Consider the following 18,310-nt stretch of genomic DNA (forward strand, 5'->3'; position numbering starts at 1 on the left):
TCACTCTCCCCAAAACCAGCTTATAAAAATATATATTTTTCCAGCTTGTCAGAGAAGGAGCAGAGATTCTACAGTAGCATGGGAAGAGAGAGAAAAAACACACGGCGCCACCTTGTGCAAATCAGTGGGTAAAGGATGAGACGAGAGGGCATGTATCATGCTCACCTAGGTGGGATGTTTGGAAGGCATGTAAAACCACAGTGCTGCTGCCAGATCCGAGTCGGTACCCCGAGGGGACCGCTTTGTTGGAGGAAAATAAGGGCGAAAAATTTTTTGGGATCTTTGCGGGGGCGCTGCTGCGTGGTGGAATTGATAGGAATAATGAAAAAAGAAAAGTTTTATTTAATTGAGTGGCTTTCTTTTTTCATTATACTCCGAATTATTCCTATCAATTCCACCACGCAGCAGCGCCCCCGCAAAGATCCCCAAAAATTTTTCTCCCTTATTTTCCTTCTACAGTAGTATGGCATTATAGCTTAGGAGACTCCTTTTAAGCTTGTTAGAACTGTAAAGTTAATTATCCTGACAGCAGAAATAAATCCTGAACATGTCCACTTGTTTTTTATTTTTTTTAAATTGTATTATATTTTCATTGATTTCATACTGCAGATGTCACACACTATATGTCTTCACTACTCTGCATCCCATGATACCTAGCTGCAGGGAAATTGAGAAGGAACTATATTTTCAGCTGGCAGGGGGGGGAAAGGAGACTGATTCTGCTTATAGCCCCTCTACCAGCAGCACAGATTAACGGCAGCACCAAGAGTGACACAGGGAAGCATAAAAAAAAAGAGATTTTTAAAATAGCTATTAACAGAATTTCTGTATTTTGGTATGAAAATGACTCATGTGATATCCCCTTTAGCTCAGAATTCACTTGTAATGTATAAGAAGATTAGTTTTATAGACTGGACAAGACTATTTCTTGGTTAAGCATACACTTTGTTTTTGAGAAGCCTTTACCCACTGAAAAATCGTCAAGTTTCTGTTTTTTCATTGTTACTTTAACAATAAAATATATTCGTCTATTAAAATATCATTAATTCTCTATGTGAATTTATTATAACACAAGTTCCCATGACCGGCTCATGAATATAATAAGTCATTATGTGATAAGTTATTCTTAGTAACACACTTTGTAAATTGAATCCTGGTAATTATATAAAGACCTTGTGCCCCGGTCTAGAGGTAGTCACCCCGTCTGTGATACAAGAGTAGATGATGGATTCTAGTCCCTATAAGTTCTATCATGTGCATGGCTTTGATTCCAGACAATATCTGGAGCATTACTTTTCAGATAAACCTGACATGGCCTTTCGAGATGACTTATTGAATTTTATTATTGGGAATCTTAGACAAGTTTTCGCAGTGGGTAAGTATCCTGATTTTTTTACTCCTAAGATACATTTATGTGTATATTATTGCATGTTCAACTGACTAAAAATAATTGTAACAATATAAATGAATATAAATTCGGGAAAATATATTTTTGGGGGGTGTGGGAGGTCAGAGCAGACGACAACACTGCCCCAGTCATCTGGAAATTCAACAATTGTGGGTGCAATTACTTAAGCCCTTAAAGTCTATGCACACCCTTGAAGATGTATTTTTTTTATTTTAATTAAACAGTGTTTGAAAGTGTTTAGAGAAACTTTAATTGTATTTTTATTAAAAATGATTATTGCTTTGTATCAGGTCAGCAGCACTTTCAGGTTCAGTGTCAACGGGTCCTGCGAGTATTTGACACAGGATCCACCAATTATGGATCACATCCAAGTTATGAACTTACAGTAGATGTGATTGGTAAAAGTTTGATGCTGCGTGTCAGAGACGTGCAGGACCCGCTGTCATTGAACCCATCAGTCCCGCTGACCTGACAGATGCAGGTTTCAGCGCAGGATATAGCTGCTCTGTATACAGGATACAAAGCGGCTGTATCTCAAAAATTTAAAATAATTTTTCATAAAAATAGATGCTCAAAACACTCTCATACACTGTTTTATTAAGAAAAACGTTTTCAAGCATTTCCATAGCCTTTAAGGATTGGCCTATTTTCTGCTTTCAGGACCAAGCTATATGTGTAGTTTTACATTGCCATATTCCAAAAGCCATAATCATATGATGATTTGGGCTTTGCGGGACGAGTTGTAGTTTTTATTGGCACCATTTTTAAGCACATATAATTAGTTTGTTTTTCTTTGTTCATTGTTTTAGGGGAAAATTCTGTCATTATTTTTTGCAGGTTTTTTTATGTTTTTTTTTTTTAAATACTGTATAAATATCATGTTAACTTTGTACTCTGGATCAGTACAAATACAGCTATACCAAATTAAAATAGTTTCTTATGTTTAGAACTTTTGAACAATAAAAGCAATTTTTATGAAAAATCAATGATCTTTTGTAGCCATGTTACGAGAAACAGAATTTATTCAACATAGCTGTATGATAGATTGCTTTTTGCAGGAAGAGTTTTTGTTCTTATTGGTACCAGTTTGGGGTGCATATAATTTATTGAATAAATTTTATTTTATTTTTGGTTAGGAAATGAGTTAAAAAAGCAAATATGCCATAGGTTTTTTTATGCCATGCACAGTGCGGTATAATTATTATGTTAATTTTTTTCTATGAGTCATTATGATTGCGCCGGTGCTCTGTATGGTTTTTGTTTATATATTATTGTTTACAATTTTTAAGTAATAAAACAAAATTTTAACCCTGGTTATTGAGGACACAAAGGGTGACCTATATACCATCCCATCAGTTGAGCACCTCACCTTAAGATTGTTTCGAAAACTTTTGTATGGTTCACCTTACTGTCCCATGAGCCTCCCTTTTCCTTTTCCATTACTCTAACAAAAAAATGATAACTTTGGTGGGCCTGCTCTTAATATACTTATGAGAAGTATAAGACTAATACCACCAAGACTTTCCCTAAAGAACATTTGAGGATTAGTTTATCTTTTTTTTTTTTTGTTTCGGGGTATTGGAACCCCAATGTTTATATCGTTTTCTTGAAGCGATATAGACATATGTCGTTGTTTATCCACAAAATCTATGAAGATATAACGTATTACATGTTTTAGTATTCAGAATTTTTTTCTGCAGGTCATATTAATGGAGAAATCTTGATTGACCTCAGTATTGGTTCCTTCATTCATCATCTATATTCAGCCAGTGAGTTTTTCAAAAACATCATAGTCCTGAAGGTCAATAACAGATGCATCATGGAGCTGAAAAGATGGGTGGATGTACGTACGGGAGCATTTTATTGGGGCCACACATCAGCACTTCATCAAGAGACAGAGGAAAACAGGTTTGTCCAAATATCAAGGGAAAGCCACTGTCATTGTTATTATTGTCTTGAAGCATCAAACATAAAGGAAGATCGAAAAAATGTTTACACTGTTAATACTTAAGTTAAACTTAAAAACGTAAATTACTCACTTAGTTAAATATTCTTATCCATAGGGGGCGGTATCATATAAATTAATGCTTGAAAGGCACAGTATAAGACTGCCTCAGCTTTGGATGATTTCAAGTCTTACCACTAGTATTGCAAATCAATTGTCCAGTGCTACTGTCATTGTGATTATTGCTCCTGATACAAGAAATATGATGGGAAATGGGACAAAGATACAGGAAAATGTTTACACTGTTAATACTCAATAACAGTACTCAACTTAATATTCAATTACTCTCTCAGTTCAATATTCTTATCCATAGGGGGCGGTATTATACAAATTAATTCTCAATAGGCAAAGTATAAGCGTGACACTTGCAACATTCTTGGATGATTTTAAGCTTTACCTCTAGTATTACATAGTTACATAGGTTGAAAAAAGACACAGGTCCATCAGGTTCAACCTTTCTCAATAAATTACCCGTCATTCATTGCTTGATTAATTATAACCCTTAATGCCATTCGTAAATGAATAGGCATCTAGTCTTTTTTAAATGCTGACATAGTATCTGCCCTTAGGGAAGGGCATTACATAACTTGAACACACCAACTGTAAAGAACCCTTTTCTATATTGATGTCTGAAACGTCTTTCTTTCACATGCAATGGGTGTCCCCTTCTCCTTTGTAGAGTCCTTGAAAGGAAAAGATCATGTGCTAGTTCTCTGTATTGACCACACATATTACTAAGATCACCACTAAGACGTCTATTTTTCCTAGCTGAACAAGCCCAATTTTTCCAGCTTGTCATTGTAAGCAACACCTCCCATCCCATTTAATAATCTAGTTGCCCGCCTTTGAACCCTCTCCTATGTCCTTTTTACAATGTGGAACACAAAACTGAATTCCGTATTTTAGATGTGGCCTTACAAGGGATTTATATAGTGGTAATATTACATTTGAATCACAGGTTTTTATCTCTCTTTTTATACACCTTAAAATCCTATTTGCTATTGCAGCTACTGCCTGACATTGAGTGCTGCTGCTTAGCTTATTTGTTACCAGAATACCAAGGTCCTTCTCTTGTTCCATTATCCCCAGTTTTATTCAATTTAATGTATATGAATTAATGCTATTATTGTGTCCTAGGTGCATTACTTTACATTTGTCAACATTACATTTCATCTGCCATGTTTTTGCCCATTCTCCACATCTGATATTGTGTCTAGTCTATAGATAAGATCAGATCCAGCACATTATCCCTCTGGTTGGTTTATTAACACACCCAGCAGCCTCTATGTCCCAATTAATGTCAGGATGGTTAAAAATCCCCCATAATAAGGACCCCATTATTATTTGCTGCCTGTTCTATTTGTTGCAGAATTTCATCCTCAGTCTGATCCGCTAAGTTCGGTGGCTTATAACAAAGTCCAATTAGTAGTTTACCGTTATTAATCGCTCCATAAACATTTACCCATAAAGGCTCCCCACTGTCACAGTCTCCTCCAATATCTTCATTCAGGACTGGTCTTAGGTTAAATTTTACAAACAGACAAACTCCTTCACCTTTTATCTTTTCTATCCCTTCTGAATACGGCGTAGCCCTCCACGTTTGTTACGCAGTCATGACTCTCATCCAGACAGGTTTCTGTTATGCCGACTACATCATAAGCCATGTCGGTCATTAGAATCTCCAAATCATCCATTTTACTTGCATTCGCCAGCATACACTTCATCTTACCGACTCCTTTATTATTCTTAGGTCCGTATTTATTTCTAGTCACCTCCCTACTCGGCTTGCTATCCCCAGCCCCCATGAAATCCCCAATAACGCCTTCTGTATCCTACTTCCTATGTACTCTATCTAACCCCACTTTTGTATCCCCCCCCTAGAACCCAGATTAAAAGCTCCTCCAGTCGTTTAACCATTCTTCCTCCAGCACAACTGCACCCTCCCCACTTAGATGTAGCCCGTCCCTACCATGGAGCCTGTAGTTGAAAGAGAGGTCAGCCCAGTTCTCCATGAACCCAAACCCTTCCTTCCTGCACCAATTTCTAAGCCACTTATTTAACTCCCTAATATTCTGCTGTATTTCTAGTGACACTCGTGGCACAGGTAGTATTTGTGAAAACACTACCTTGGAGGTCCTGGACTTTAGCTTCCCTCCTAGTTCCCTAAAATAATTTTTAAGCACCTTCCATCTCCCACTGACTTTGTCATTGGTACCGATGAGTACCATGACTGCTGGGTCTTCCTCAGCCCCACCCAGCAATCTGTCTATTCGATCCGCCATATGCCAAACCCGAGCACCCGGCAGACAACACACTGTTTGGCATTCACGGTCGCGGCGACAGATGACCCTATCTGTCCATCTAATAATAGATTCCCCTACCACAATCATCTGTCTGACCTTTGCTGCACTAGTACTTCTATCCTTTCCAAAAGCAGCCCTTGTCCTGGTTTCTAGGAGCAACACCCCTCTGCTGTCGTGATGCTGGCCCTGGACGTGCATCCCTAATATCAGCCAAACAGGCATAGTTACTAGGTTGTGCCAGTTCAGGACTAGCCTCCATGGCACTTTTTCCCCTAGCCCTTCCTGTAACTGTTACTCAGCTACTAATCTCCGGATCCTGAGCTTGCCCCCTCCACCCACCGCCATCTCACTGGCCCCAGCCAGTGTTTGCTCAGTGAGCTCTAAACTCCTCTTCAGGTTTGCAATGCTCCTAAGTTTTGAAAGCTGCATATTTAGATCCAATACCTGGGCTTCCAAATACACAACATGCTGCATCTAGTGCAGAGATATTCCTCAAACGGCTGTTCAAGGCATGCATACACTGCACAAGACACACACCTGATAGCATTGTCCATGGAGCACATTTTTAAATGGGGATGAACAGTATAGCAAGACAAAAACTTTTGTAGTACAGAATATACAACAATGCACAAAGAAAATGTATCAAACCTTATTTTCCTATGTACTTTGGTTAAACTATGTCCCCTTATTTAAAGAGGCTCTGTCGCCACATTGTAAGTGCCCTATCTTCTACATAATGTGATTGGCGGCATAATGTAGATAACAGCTGTGGTTTTTATTTCAAAAAACGATCTATTTTCACCAAGTTATGACCTATTTTAGCTTTATGCTAAAGACTTTCTTAATAGACAACTGGGCGTGTTTTTACTTTTGACGAAGTGGGCGTTGTGGAGAGAAGTGTATGACACTGACCAATGAGTGACCAAACAGTGTCATACACTTCTCTCCATTCATTTACTCTGCACATCATGATCTAGAAAGATCACTATGTGCAGTCACATACACACGCATTAAAGTTACTGAAGTGTCTTGACAGTGAATAGACATCGCTTCTAGCCAGGACGCGATGTCTATTCACAATCCCGACACTTCGCTAATGTTTGTGTGGGACTTACAGCAAGGCAAGCGAGAACATGCTGTAAATGACAGCTTACAGCGAGATCACGCTTGCTGTGCTGTAAATCCCACACAAACATTACCGGAGTGTCGGGATTGTGAATAGACATCGTGTCCTGGCTGGAAGTGATGTCTATTCACTGTCAAGACACTTCAGTAACGTTAATGTGTGTGTATGTGGCTGCACATAGTGAACTTTCTAGATCATGATGTGCAGAGTAAATGAATGGAGAGAAGTGTATGACGCTGATTGGTCGCTGGTTGTCAATGTCATTCACTTCTCTCCACAACGCCCACTTCGTCAAAAGTAAAAACACGCCCAGTTGTCTATTAACCCGTTAGTGACCGGCCCATCGTGTTTCTACGTCGGTCACTAACGTGCCTTATTCCGATGCCATAGACTTTTTACATCGCGGCATCGGAATAAGTAAATAGAGCAGGGAGCTGTCAAATCTCCCCGCTCTCAGCTGCTAGAGGCAGCTGAGGGCTGGGAGCGTCCCTGCTCTGCCGTGTGAGATCGATATTTGTATCGATCTCACACATTTAACCCCTCAGATGCGGTGCTCAATAGCGAGCACCGCATCTGAGTGGTTTTGGAGAGAGGGAGGGAGCTCCTTCTCTCTCCCACCGACACCCGGCGATAGGATCGCCGAGTGTCTGTGTCTCTAATGGCAGCCAGGGGTCTAATAAAGGCCCCCAGGTCTGCCTGGAGTGAATGCCTGCTAGATCATGCCGCAGGCATCACCTAGCAGATGCCTGTCCGTGTTAAACGGCCAGGCAGTAATACACTGCAATACAAAAGTATTGCAGTGTATTATAATAGCGATCGCAGAATCGCATATTATAGTCCCCTAATGGGACTAGTAAAAAAGTGAAAAAAAAGTTTAATAAAGTTAATTTAAAAAAAAATTTGAAAAAAAATGAAAAACCCAGCTTTTCCCCTTACAAACTGCTTTACTATTAAAAAAACAAAATAAAAGTAAAAAAGTTACACATATTTGGTATTGCCGCGTCCGTAACGACCCCGACTATAAATCTATTACATTATTTATAAATTAATAAAAAACTATGGAAAAATTGCTGTTTTCTGTGAATACTGATTTTAAAAAAATGTGATAAAAAGTGATCAAAAAGTCGCATCTACTCCAAAATGGTACCAATAAAAACTACAAGTCGTCCCGCAAAAAAAAAGCCCTCATAAAACCGCATCGGAAAAAAAATAAAAAAAACGTTACGGCTCTTCAAATATGGAGACACAAAAACAAATCATTTAGAAAAAAAAGCGTTTTTACTGTGTAAAAGTAGTAAAACATACAAAAACTATACAAATTTGGTATTGTTGCAATCGTAACAACCCGCTGATTAAAGTCATTGTGTTATTTATACCACACGTTAAACGGCGTAGATTTAGGACGCAAAAAAGCGTGGCAAAATTTCAGATTTTTTTCTATTCCCCCCCAAAACAAAAAGGTAATAAAAGTTAATCAATAAATAATATGTCCCCCAAAATGGTGCTATTAAAAAATACAACTCGTCCCGCAAATAACAAGACCTTATACAGCTATGTCGACGCAAAAATAAAAACGTTATAGCTCTTGGAATGCGACGATTGAAAAACGTAAAAAATAGCCTGGTCATTAAGGTCCAAAATAGGCTGGTCATTAAGGGGTTAAGAAAGTCATTAGCATAAAGCTAAAATAGGTCATAACTTAATTTAATAAAAATCACTGCTGTAATCTACATTACGCCGCCATTCACATTATGTAGAAGATAGGCCAGTTATAATGTGGTGACAGAGCTATTACTTTTATCTTTAACTATTCACTTGTCTTTAATCTCGCACTTTCTTGCACACTCGCCTCATTTAGGAAAACCTTGCTTGTAGTCACTCAGCTTATAGCTCAGGCAGCATACAAGGCCCAGGTGCAGCCAATTAACAGATTTTTTTTTGTTGTTTTTTTTTTTAACCCCACCACATGCTAATAAAACAGAAAAACAATGCAATTAAACAACAATATACCCAAATACACAGTTATCACAAAGTATGTACCCTTGTTTAACTATATCTTCAAACTCACACTTTGCTGCGAACTCGCTCCACTCAGGAAAAGTGGAGATCAATAATCCAGTGCTATGTACACTATGTTGATGTTGACAATGGGACAATCACTTTCCTTTTCATTTTCTTTTTCAGTGATCAGTTTGAGAACGGAGAAGGAAAAGTGAGATCAGCCATTCAACATGTTGTGAAATACGACCTGGAGAAAGAGAATATGACAGAGCCGCTGGTCTTACCACCAGCCGATTGTGTCATCAGTACTTTCCTCCTAGACGTTATCAGCAAAGATCAAGATGATTACATCAGATATCTGAGGAAGATCTCTAGGTTGCTGAAACCTGGAGGATGCCTCATATTAATTGGGGTTTTAGATATAACATATTTTACAGTCGGGAAGGACAAGCTCCATGGTTTCGCATATGATGAGGATTTTGCCAGGAAAGCTCTAGTTGGAGAAGGTTTTATCATTGATTACTGTAAGGTCAAGGAGAGAACGGCTGTCAGTGACATTACTAACTATAAGTCCGTTATATTCATTGCAGCTCACAAGGATAAGTAGGATGAATCTTACAAACTCTGCATGTCATTACTTCATATGTTAAGCTTAAAACATATAATAATCAAAAATAAGTTTCCTTAGTGCAGTATAGAAGAGTATAGACCGACCCTGGGCATCTGGGACATCATAGGAGTCTGAAGTCTTAGGATCAGTTGCTTTCTCGTTGTTGTTCTGTTTCTTCTTAATATGAATAGTGTAATAAAGCAAAGCATAAAGCATTAAATTGTGTACTTTATTTGGGTCGGGGGCACAAATCTGCTTCATAGGCTTTACAAACCTTGATTAAGGAGTAGAAAATTACAAGTTTTTTTTAAAACATTTTATAAATTTTTCACATTTCCATATACGTGTATAAAAACAATAAGGTAAAAAATGCCCCTCCCCTCCTCCTCTTTTGTGTCTCAGGCCTCGATTTCTTTCAGTCAACAACGCTATTAATACCCTCAAAACAACGGAAACCTTACAGAACGGTGACAAACAGAAACCATTTGCAACGGATGTGTTACCATTGAAATCAATGGTAATGCAAAACGGAAAGCTAGAGATGTAGCCGACGTTTACCTTGACTTTTAACACATTAAATAAACAGTGGCTAGATCTCTTATCTTGCCTTTTTCAATGAATTTTCAATGGCTTTTTTTGTGTGCTATCACGCTGCAGCAAGTTATCAGAATCAAGTTAAAGATGGCTACATCTGTATGATTTCAGTATGTTTGAATTTGGATTCTGTTTACGTGTTCCCCTGATGGAAAGGTTCGACGGAACCCATGAACGGAATCCTGATGCGGATTTGAACGAAGCCTTGCTGCTATAGTTATGTTTATAAGGGCACGTTCAGATGTGGTGGAATTGCTGTGGAATTCCGCTGTGGACAGTCCGCAGTGGAATTCTCCAGCGGCCGTTTTTTACATTTGTTTCTATACATTTTTAGGAAAGTTAGTTCAGACGTTGCGGAAAACTCCGCTGCGGACCATAGGCTGTGGTGCAGAATTTTTTGTCCACAGCATGCACTGTCTGTTGCGGAGAAGAAGCGGAATTTCACTGCGTATTTCAGCCTTTGCAATGCAAAACCTGAAATCTGTGGCAAATCCGCTGTGTTTTCTGCAACGTCTGAATTACCTGTCAAATATGCAAATGTTGTTGCAGATTCGTTGCATAATTGCCCCAAATCTGCACCAAAATTTGCAGCGGAAAAACTCTGCCACGTCTGAATGTGCCCTAAATGTGAGGTTCTTAGCGCGCAGTTCGATCAAATTGTGCGAGCCAACCTGCCATGACTAGGCGACCTCATACAGGGGGTCCCTAAACCTGCCATCTGTCCTGCGCTGTTTTTAATTAGAACAGAATATATTTGGTTCCTTCATCTCCTGATCGCACTGTGGGCTCAGTCCCAAGAGGGAGAGGTAAGTCTCCAAAATAGGGATATAATGTTCAATGTAGTGAACCCCTGTGTGAAGTCATCTTGTCGTGGCAGGTGGGCTTGCACAATTTGATCAAACTGTGCGCTAAGAACCTCACATTTATAAACATAACTATAACAGTTATGCAATTAAAACAATATAAATGATTAATAAACATAAAGTGTGTGGCGCCTGCGGTGCGCATCTGCATTCTCTAGTTGCTAGGAGTATCACTCAGTCAATCTACGTATGCCAGAGGAATAATTGTTTTGATGCATAAAAAGATTGAGTTCAAGAAATTATCATCAGCTATTGATAAGGAAGGACGACATATATTCCTTTATGGTTTGGTAGACTGGGTTAGATGTATATTGCCATTTGTCTATATCCCTCCACCATACTCACCTTATGTATTGATTCATCTGCTTGAATTTATTCAGCAGAGGGATAATTGGCCTATATTGATGAATGGAGACTTTAGCTGTGTTCTTGATATTCGGATGGACAGAGTTAGATCCGTGGGTGGACCCACAGATATCCCTATTGGCTACATTTTGTGAGGAAACAGGTTTTAAAGATGTTTGGAGAATGAAATAACAAGAAAGCATTTTCGTGTTGCAGCCAGACACATAATTCTCTGTCTAGAATAGACATGTCCTTGGCGAATGAGGGGGGTCTGGATATAATTTGTAGGATGTTCTATGAACCCTTGGGGGTATCAGACCAGTGTCCTATGGTGTTAGATTTAAAAATAGGTGGGAACTGGGTCCATGGTGCTGCCTTACCTAGGATCAATCCTCACTGGTTGTCCATCACCAATAGACATGCTCTGATTGAACAACAAATATTAGACTTTTGGGAAATTAATATGAACTCAACTCTCATTCATTATGTTTGGGGCTCATTGAAAGCTTTTTCGAGAGGGGTATTAATTAAGCAGATTGCTTATTAATGTAAAACCTTTGGTCAAAGAGAGGGAGAATCAGCATCGAAAATAAAATTTTGGGAGAAGATGTTCCAACGGAGACAGTTATAAACAATCTGGCCCTAGCTACTAGCAAATTTACGGAACATCTTTTCTGTAAGGCCTTTCAAAAACATATATATATTTGACATAGATATTTTTATGAAGCAGGCAAGCCAGGAAAATTGCTTGCTGATATTTTTCGAAAATTGGCTCTATTGGTATACGTCTGGAAGCTATGACACAGATTAAGGAAGAAATTAAGCTGGAATTTATGATTTTTTTTTCTCTCAATTATATAGTTCTACAATTGAAGTCGATCAGATTAATATCGAAACAATTTTAGAACAAGTAAAATTTCCTTCTCTTACTGAAACTCAGGGGGCATCATTGGAGGAGCCAATCTCCTCAAATAGGTTTCCATTTGAGATTTAAAGGAAATATGATGATGTTATACTACCAATGTTGTTGAGAGTCTTTAACGAATGTAAAAAACAGGGGAGACTGCCGAGCTCCATGATGGAAGCTGAGATCACTTTAATATTAAAAAAAGAACAAGAATCCTAATGAGGTAGTCATATAGACACATATCTCTATTAAACACTGATAATAAAATTCTTGCAGAAATGCTCTCTCTTTGGCCCTCCACACAGAGGTTTTTTTCAGTCAGGGAAATTCCTTCAGGAATTTTGAGGCAGATTTTGACCTGCCTGCAGTTTCCTGCTGCAGTTTTTGCGGTGTTTTTTGCTGCGTCTTTCAGTCACAGCCATTGAGCGCCGCGGGCAAAGAACGCAGCGAAAAATGCTTCCTCTGCCTCCCATTGATTTCAATGGGAGGTCAGAGATCGTACCATGGCAAGAAAGAGCATGACGCTTTTTTTCCCCACGAGCGGCTAAAACCCGCTCCTGGAAAAAAATGCCTCTACCTCCCATTGAAATCAATGGGAGGCTTTGTTGGACATTATTTGGCACTGATTCCGATGCAGTTTCCACGTCAATCAGTGACAAAATACTCCATGTGAACTGACCCTTAGACTAAAAAAGGTGATAGCGGCAATAATCCATCTGTCCAGTACTCCCAGTGCAAGGGTTAAGGTTGATTGAGATGTGACAAACATGTTCCCACTGACCAGGGTTACTCGGCAATGATGTCCTCTTTCCCCGATGCTATTTGCTCTTTTTATAGAACCATTGGCAATATTAATAAGAAAGGATAAGCAAATAACTGGGTTTGGATGCGAATGAGAGAGGGATAAGATCTTATTATATGCTGATCATATTTTGATGTGCCTTAATAACACAGAAAAACTGTACCTAGAGTCATAAAGCTAGTGGAAGAGTTTAGGAAAATGTTATGGTTGAATATTAATTGGAGCAAGTCTGTGCTTCTGTGTCACGATGGGTGTGTGGACCCACTGGGCTGTACCGCCATAGCGAGATAGCAGCTGGCCAAGCAGGATACCAAGGCAAAGTCAATAGTTTGAATAAGGGTACCTGTGGCAATACAGACAGTAGCGATGGCAGGCTCGGATGGGACCTTGGCAGCAGGCAGACACCAGACGTGGTGAAATACAGCAGGCGTAGTATACCACACAACACAGGAACAAGGTAGCACGGGATACAGGATACAGGTAGCAGGAACGGGAACACTGGGAACTGGAAAACACTAATGAGCCATTTGCAAACACTAACATGGGTAACACAACAAAGCTCAGGCAATGAAGGAAGGGGCAGGACCCTTCTTATAGTCCAGGGTGATCATGGGAGCAATCAGTCAATCTAAAATTTGTGTGTGCTCTGGCCCATTAATGCCAGGATTGAGCTCGAGTGTGCACCCTAATGGTTACTGCAAGACAGGATGGCCGCATGTGCTGGCATCTCTGCGGAGGAAGATGTCTGAAGGATTATAGGAGTCTGCCGTCTGCGACCGCGGACGTTACATTCTGCCATTGGATGGGGAGATGCCAGAAGATATGGGAGGATTAAATAAGAATTTAGAATATTTGGGGATTAAAGTTGGAGTGGATGAAGAAAATTACATTGTATTGAATCTGATCCTGGTAATAGCAAAGATTATATCTAAAATAAGTATCTGGGAGAAACCCCCCTTATCAAAGACCGATTAAATTGTGTTGATTAAAATGATATTGCTAACACAGGTTCTGCATATTTTGACCCCTAGTCCAGTTTGGATTGAGGAGAAACTATTCAACTTAATCCCTGATTAATCAATTAATCTGGGCAGTGGTGGATTAGTAGACCATAGGTTCTGGGCTGTTAGCCAAACTTGGGCCCCTCTTCTCCACTGCCACCCTGCCGTGCCGTAACTATTGCTAACACTACCTTTTTGCGCAAACATTAACAAATGGGTGTTACGATTCCCCTTTCACAGGGCTGTGTCCCTACATACTGACAATATCACACTGTGTAGGAACACATCCTCCTGACAAGGGGATTGGTAACACCAACTTTTCTATCAGTCCTGGACTGCACAAAGACTTTATGTGGAATACAAGGATTTCCTGTAATAAACATGTCAGGAGAGGGGACAGATTCTCTACAAATCCAGTGACTCACAGGTGACGACGTCTCAGATGCTAGTATTTTTTTTTCCTCTTCTCTTCTCCATCCGGTCCAGAGCTCATGAAGACTTCTCCCGGCCATGACCCATTTCTGCAGCCCCTAAATATAGATAGAGCCACACAGCACTCCCTTCCTTATATATGGTGCCACACAGCTCTCCCTTCCTTATATATAGTGCCACACAGCGCTCCCCCCTTGTATATAGTGCTACACAGCGTCACTACACTGCAGCCCTGGGATGACATTTTATCCCATATGACTGCTGCAGTCTGAGATTGGCTGCAGCAGTCACATGGGGTAAAACGTCATCCCAGGAGGCCGGCCCGGATGAAGAAACAGAATTCTGGGCAAGTATAAGATTTTTATTTTTTTCTAAATTGTGTTTTTACATAACATCTGCTATCTGTTGTGGGTTTTACCTCCCCATTGAATTAAATGGGGAAAACCTGAAACAAATGAGCAGCGTTTACGCAAATACAATTGACATGCTGCATATTTTAAAAAAACGCTCCGCAGGTCAATATCTGAGCTTTTTTTCCCCACTTACCATTTACGCAGCGTGTGGATGAGAATTGTTCACATCTAATCTACTCTGCTGCTACCGTATTAGGGCTTGTCCACACTTAACGGAATTGCTGCGTATTTTCAGCCCGGAAAATAAGCAGAATACGGTAGCAGCAAAGTGAGTGAGATTTAACAAATCTGCGTAAAATTTCAGACCAGAAATTTTGTCCTGCAGTACGTTTTTTTCGTGCTGCAGCATGTGAATTCCTGCTGCGGATAGTGTACTGGATTTCTGCATTTTCAGAGATGTCACCATCTCTCAGCATTGAGGAAAAACGCAGCAAAATATGCACCATTTTCTGCAGCAAAAATGCAGGAAATGGTGCTTTTTTTTCTGCAGCGTAATCTCTGCTCGTTTCTGCGGAATTGCTGCAGAAATATATATATCTTATATATACACACACACTATATATATATATATATATATATATATATATACACACACATACAATATATATACATACACACACTATATATATATACATACATACATACATACATACACACACACACACACGCTATATATACATACATACATACACACACTATATATGCATACATGCACACATACACACACTTTATATACATACATACACACACAATATATATATATATATATATATATATATATATATATATACATACACACATGTACACATCACAGACACACATGAATATGCACATTATACACATATAAAGTACACATTGTAAACACACATGCACTTACCTTTTATTTTGGATATTTGTGGAGGGCGTTCTGCAGGGTTGATAGGGTGGGAGCCTTCACTCAGAGTTTCTCCTGCTCACAGCCCGACACAGAGCCCGCCAACAGTCTCCCCTCCCCCTCCCTCACGTCCCGACTGATAACATCAGCAGGAGGAGAGGTGTGTAGAGCAGGGAAGGGGGGCTGGAGGGGCAGCTTCTAAATCAGCACAGAGAGATGTAAGATAGCAGCACAGACCACGGCTGCTAATAGCTGGGAGTCGGACAGAAGCTCACCTCACCTCATGACAGGTGCGGCCCTGGCACCGGGGCCCCCTCCGGGGCTAGCGATGCCACCGGGCATGAGGGGGTATGTGCGGTCATGTGCGGTAATGATGATCCGCTACTGAATCTGGGGGAGAAAAAGGGTGCATATTAAACAAAAAAACAGACAAGAATGGTGGAATGACGTTACCCTATATCTTCGGGTAATTACTTGCTGCTCAACTGCATTTTATATAAGGGTAGAAAGGCTCCAGTATTTTCAAGAGACTGTTAGATCAAGCTAGAGGTCCAATTTATAGTATTTTTTTACTTATTGGAAACTGACCAATTGCTATAGGGATCCTTTTTATTATGGCCAATTAGTAAGCTGTTTATTAAAACTTAGGAAACATTGAGGGGTATTCTGGGGGTAAAACGGCCACTTTAATGAAGTTAATAAATTGATATTATACACCTAAATATATCCCGAGCATATAGTCAAAAAGCAAGACATAAATACTTACACAAATAATACCTTAGAAAGTTATGTAGAACAATAATATTCCAAAGTAGTATTTGTTAGATCATTTTTATTAGCCCCAAAATTTAGACAAAATACCCCCCCCCCCCCCCACACACAAATAGATACAAAAAGATACAAAACATATAATTTAAAAACAGCCTCAGGTAAAAAAGACCAACATGACCCTAAGCAGATAGATATATATATATGCACAATGTATAATGTATGTCAATTGCTTATCCACCAGGGATCAGGTATCTAGTATCAGACACTAATAGGGAGACCACAGAGTTGCTGTAGCAAAAGTGCAAGAAATTACAAAAAAGTAGTGAATTCAATATATATATATATATATATGTGTGTGTGTATTGTGTGTGTGTGTGTGTGTGTGTGTGTGTGTGTGTGTGTGTGTGTGTGTGTGTAAAACCCCAGCTGCCGGCCAATCAACTGTTTTGCCTCGGATGTGGACTCTGGGCTCTACACATGGGGGGTGGGGGTGGGGAATGGGTTTGGTTAGACATTATTAATGTCTTGTAATATATACCATGATTGTACTGGAATAGTTTATCGGATTTTATGCTCTTTGTACATGGTATAATGTAATGATTATTTAAAAAAAAAAAAAAAAAAGAGGAAAAAAAAAAAAAGGAAGAACAAAATCAGCACAGAATTTTGGACTAATTTATATCTAAAACAAATTGTTCAAGAGATAATATCTATTTTATAATTTGCTGCTCCTTACACTTCATAAAGGGGTTGTCCATATTCTCTGTTAGGGAATTCAGAGTTATTATAGGGGATCCCCTGTTTAGGATCTGCATCTCTTACCCAGAGTGTCCTGACCTACATTACACAGACAACCTGTTAATGTGCATAGGTACTGTGTAATGCTTAATATCCCCTGAGGTGGCGTTGCAGGAAAATGTAATACTTTCTTCCAGGTTTCTCCATAGATTACAGCAGATCGCTGGGGTCTCCACACGTTGTGACCTGTTTATTGTCAAGGGACCCTTCTTACAAGTTGGGAATGTCCAAAGAGGAGAACGTCTTAATTATATACATCCTGCACATAAATATAATTTGAATAGAATGATTTTTCTCTGAATTTCTTATAAATTAATTGGATAATTTGTTGTTATAGCCAATTTGTATTTGGAATCTTTCCTTGTACTGATAATAGTGCTGGGAACTAGTGTGATCATCCGGGACATCATGGGGTATTATGCGGCTTCTGGCTATTCGCATTATAATAACATTGTGATAAAGATAAACATATAACATATAACTGTGGCTTTCCCTGAGGAGATCATTGTTATTTGCCTGCTAATTATCATAGATATTAAGAATCTTCATTTATGAGCCTTAGATTCCTCCTTAGTCTGAGTCACAGAAAGTAAAAAAAATATTAGTAACACTTATCATGACATTTCTCATACTTAGGGATCATGCACATGGGAGAATTGCATTAGGGTTCTATTCTTTACGGGACCATAATAATGCTTCCATAAAGGTGCATGGAACCTCTACTATAGCCCTATTTCATATGGTGGTATACAGAGAATTTATCTGAAGGTTGTATGGAGGTATAAGAAAGCATTACCTCTAGGGGAGAATATCTCCGTACATACGGCAGCACACATATACTGTATGGCCACGTACTAGGGAGAGTTCCAGCCTCTGTGTGCTGCCGCATAAGCTCCGTGCACAGGACTCTGCAGTGTGTGTAAGCCCCTAATTCTGACCTTACAAATACAAAATATAGTATAAACCTCCCTGCCTATATTAATGAACTATATTCAGATTGGGTCAAGGTCCCTTATGCATACCTCCTTGTGAGCGATCGTGTCAAACTACAGAATAA

At 39.4% G+C, this 18,310-nt stretch overlaps 1 protein-coding gene across 1 annotated transcript; it reads left to right on the forward strand.

The window, feature by feature from the left end:
* Window positions 1–1,224: 1,224 nt before the first annotated feature.
* On the forward strand, window positions 1,225–9,450 carry LOC142662502 (nicotinamide N-methyltransferase-like). Its single transcript, XM_075840710.1, has 3 exons — window positions 1,225–1,375; window positions 3,109–3,316; window positions 9,027–9,450. Exons 1-3 carry the CDS (start codon window positions 1,225–1,227, stop codon window positions 9,448–9,450), a joined length of 783 nt encoding a protein of 260 aa, XP_075696825.1.
* The last annotated feature ends 8,860 nt before the right edge of the window (window positions 9,451–18,310 follow it).

Source organism: Rhinoderma darwinii, chromosome 10, assembly GCF_050947455.1.
Source record: "Rhinoderma darwinii isolate aRhiDar2 chromosome 10, aRhiDar2.hap1, whole genome shotgun sequence".
In the NCBI taxonomy this organism is placed as follows: domain Eukaryota; kingdom Metazoa; phylum Chordata; class Amphibia; order Anura; family Rhinodermatidae; genus Rhinoderma; species Rhinoderma darwinii.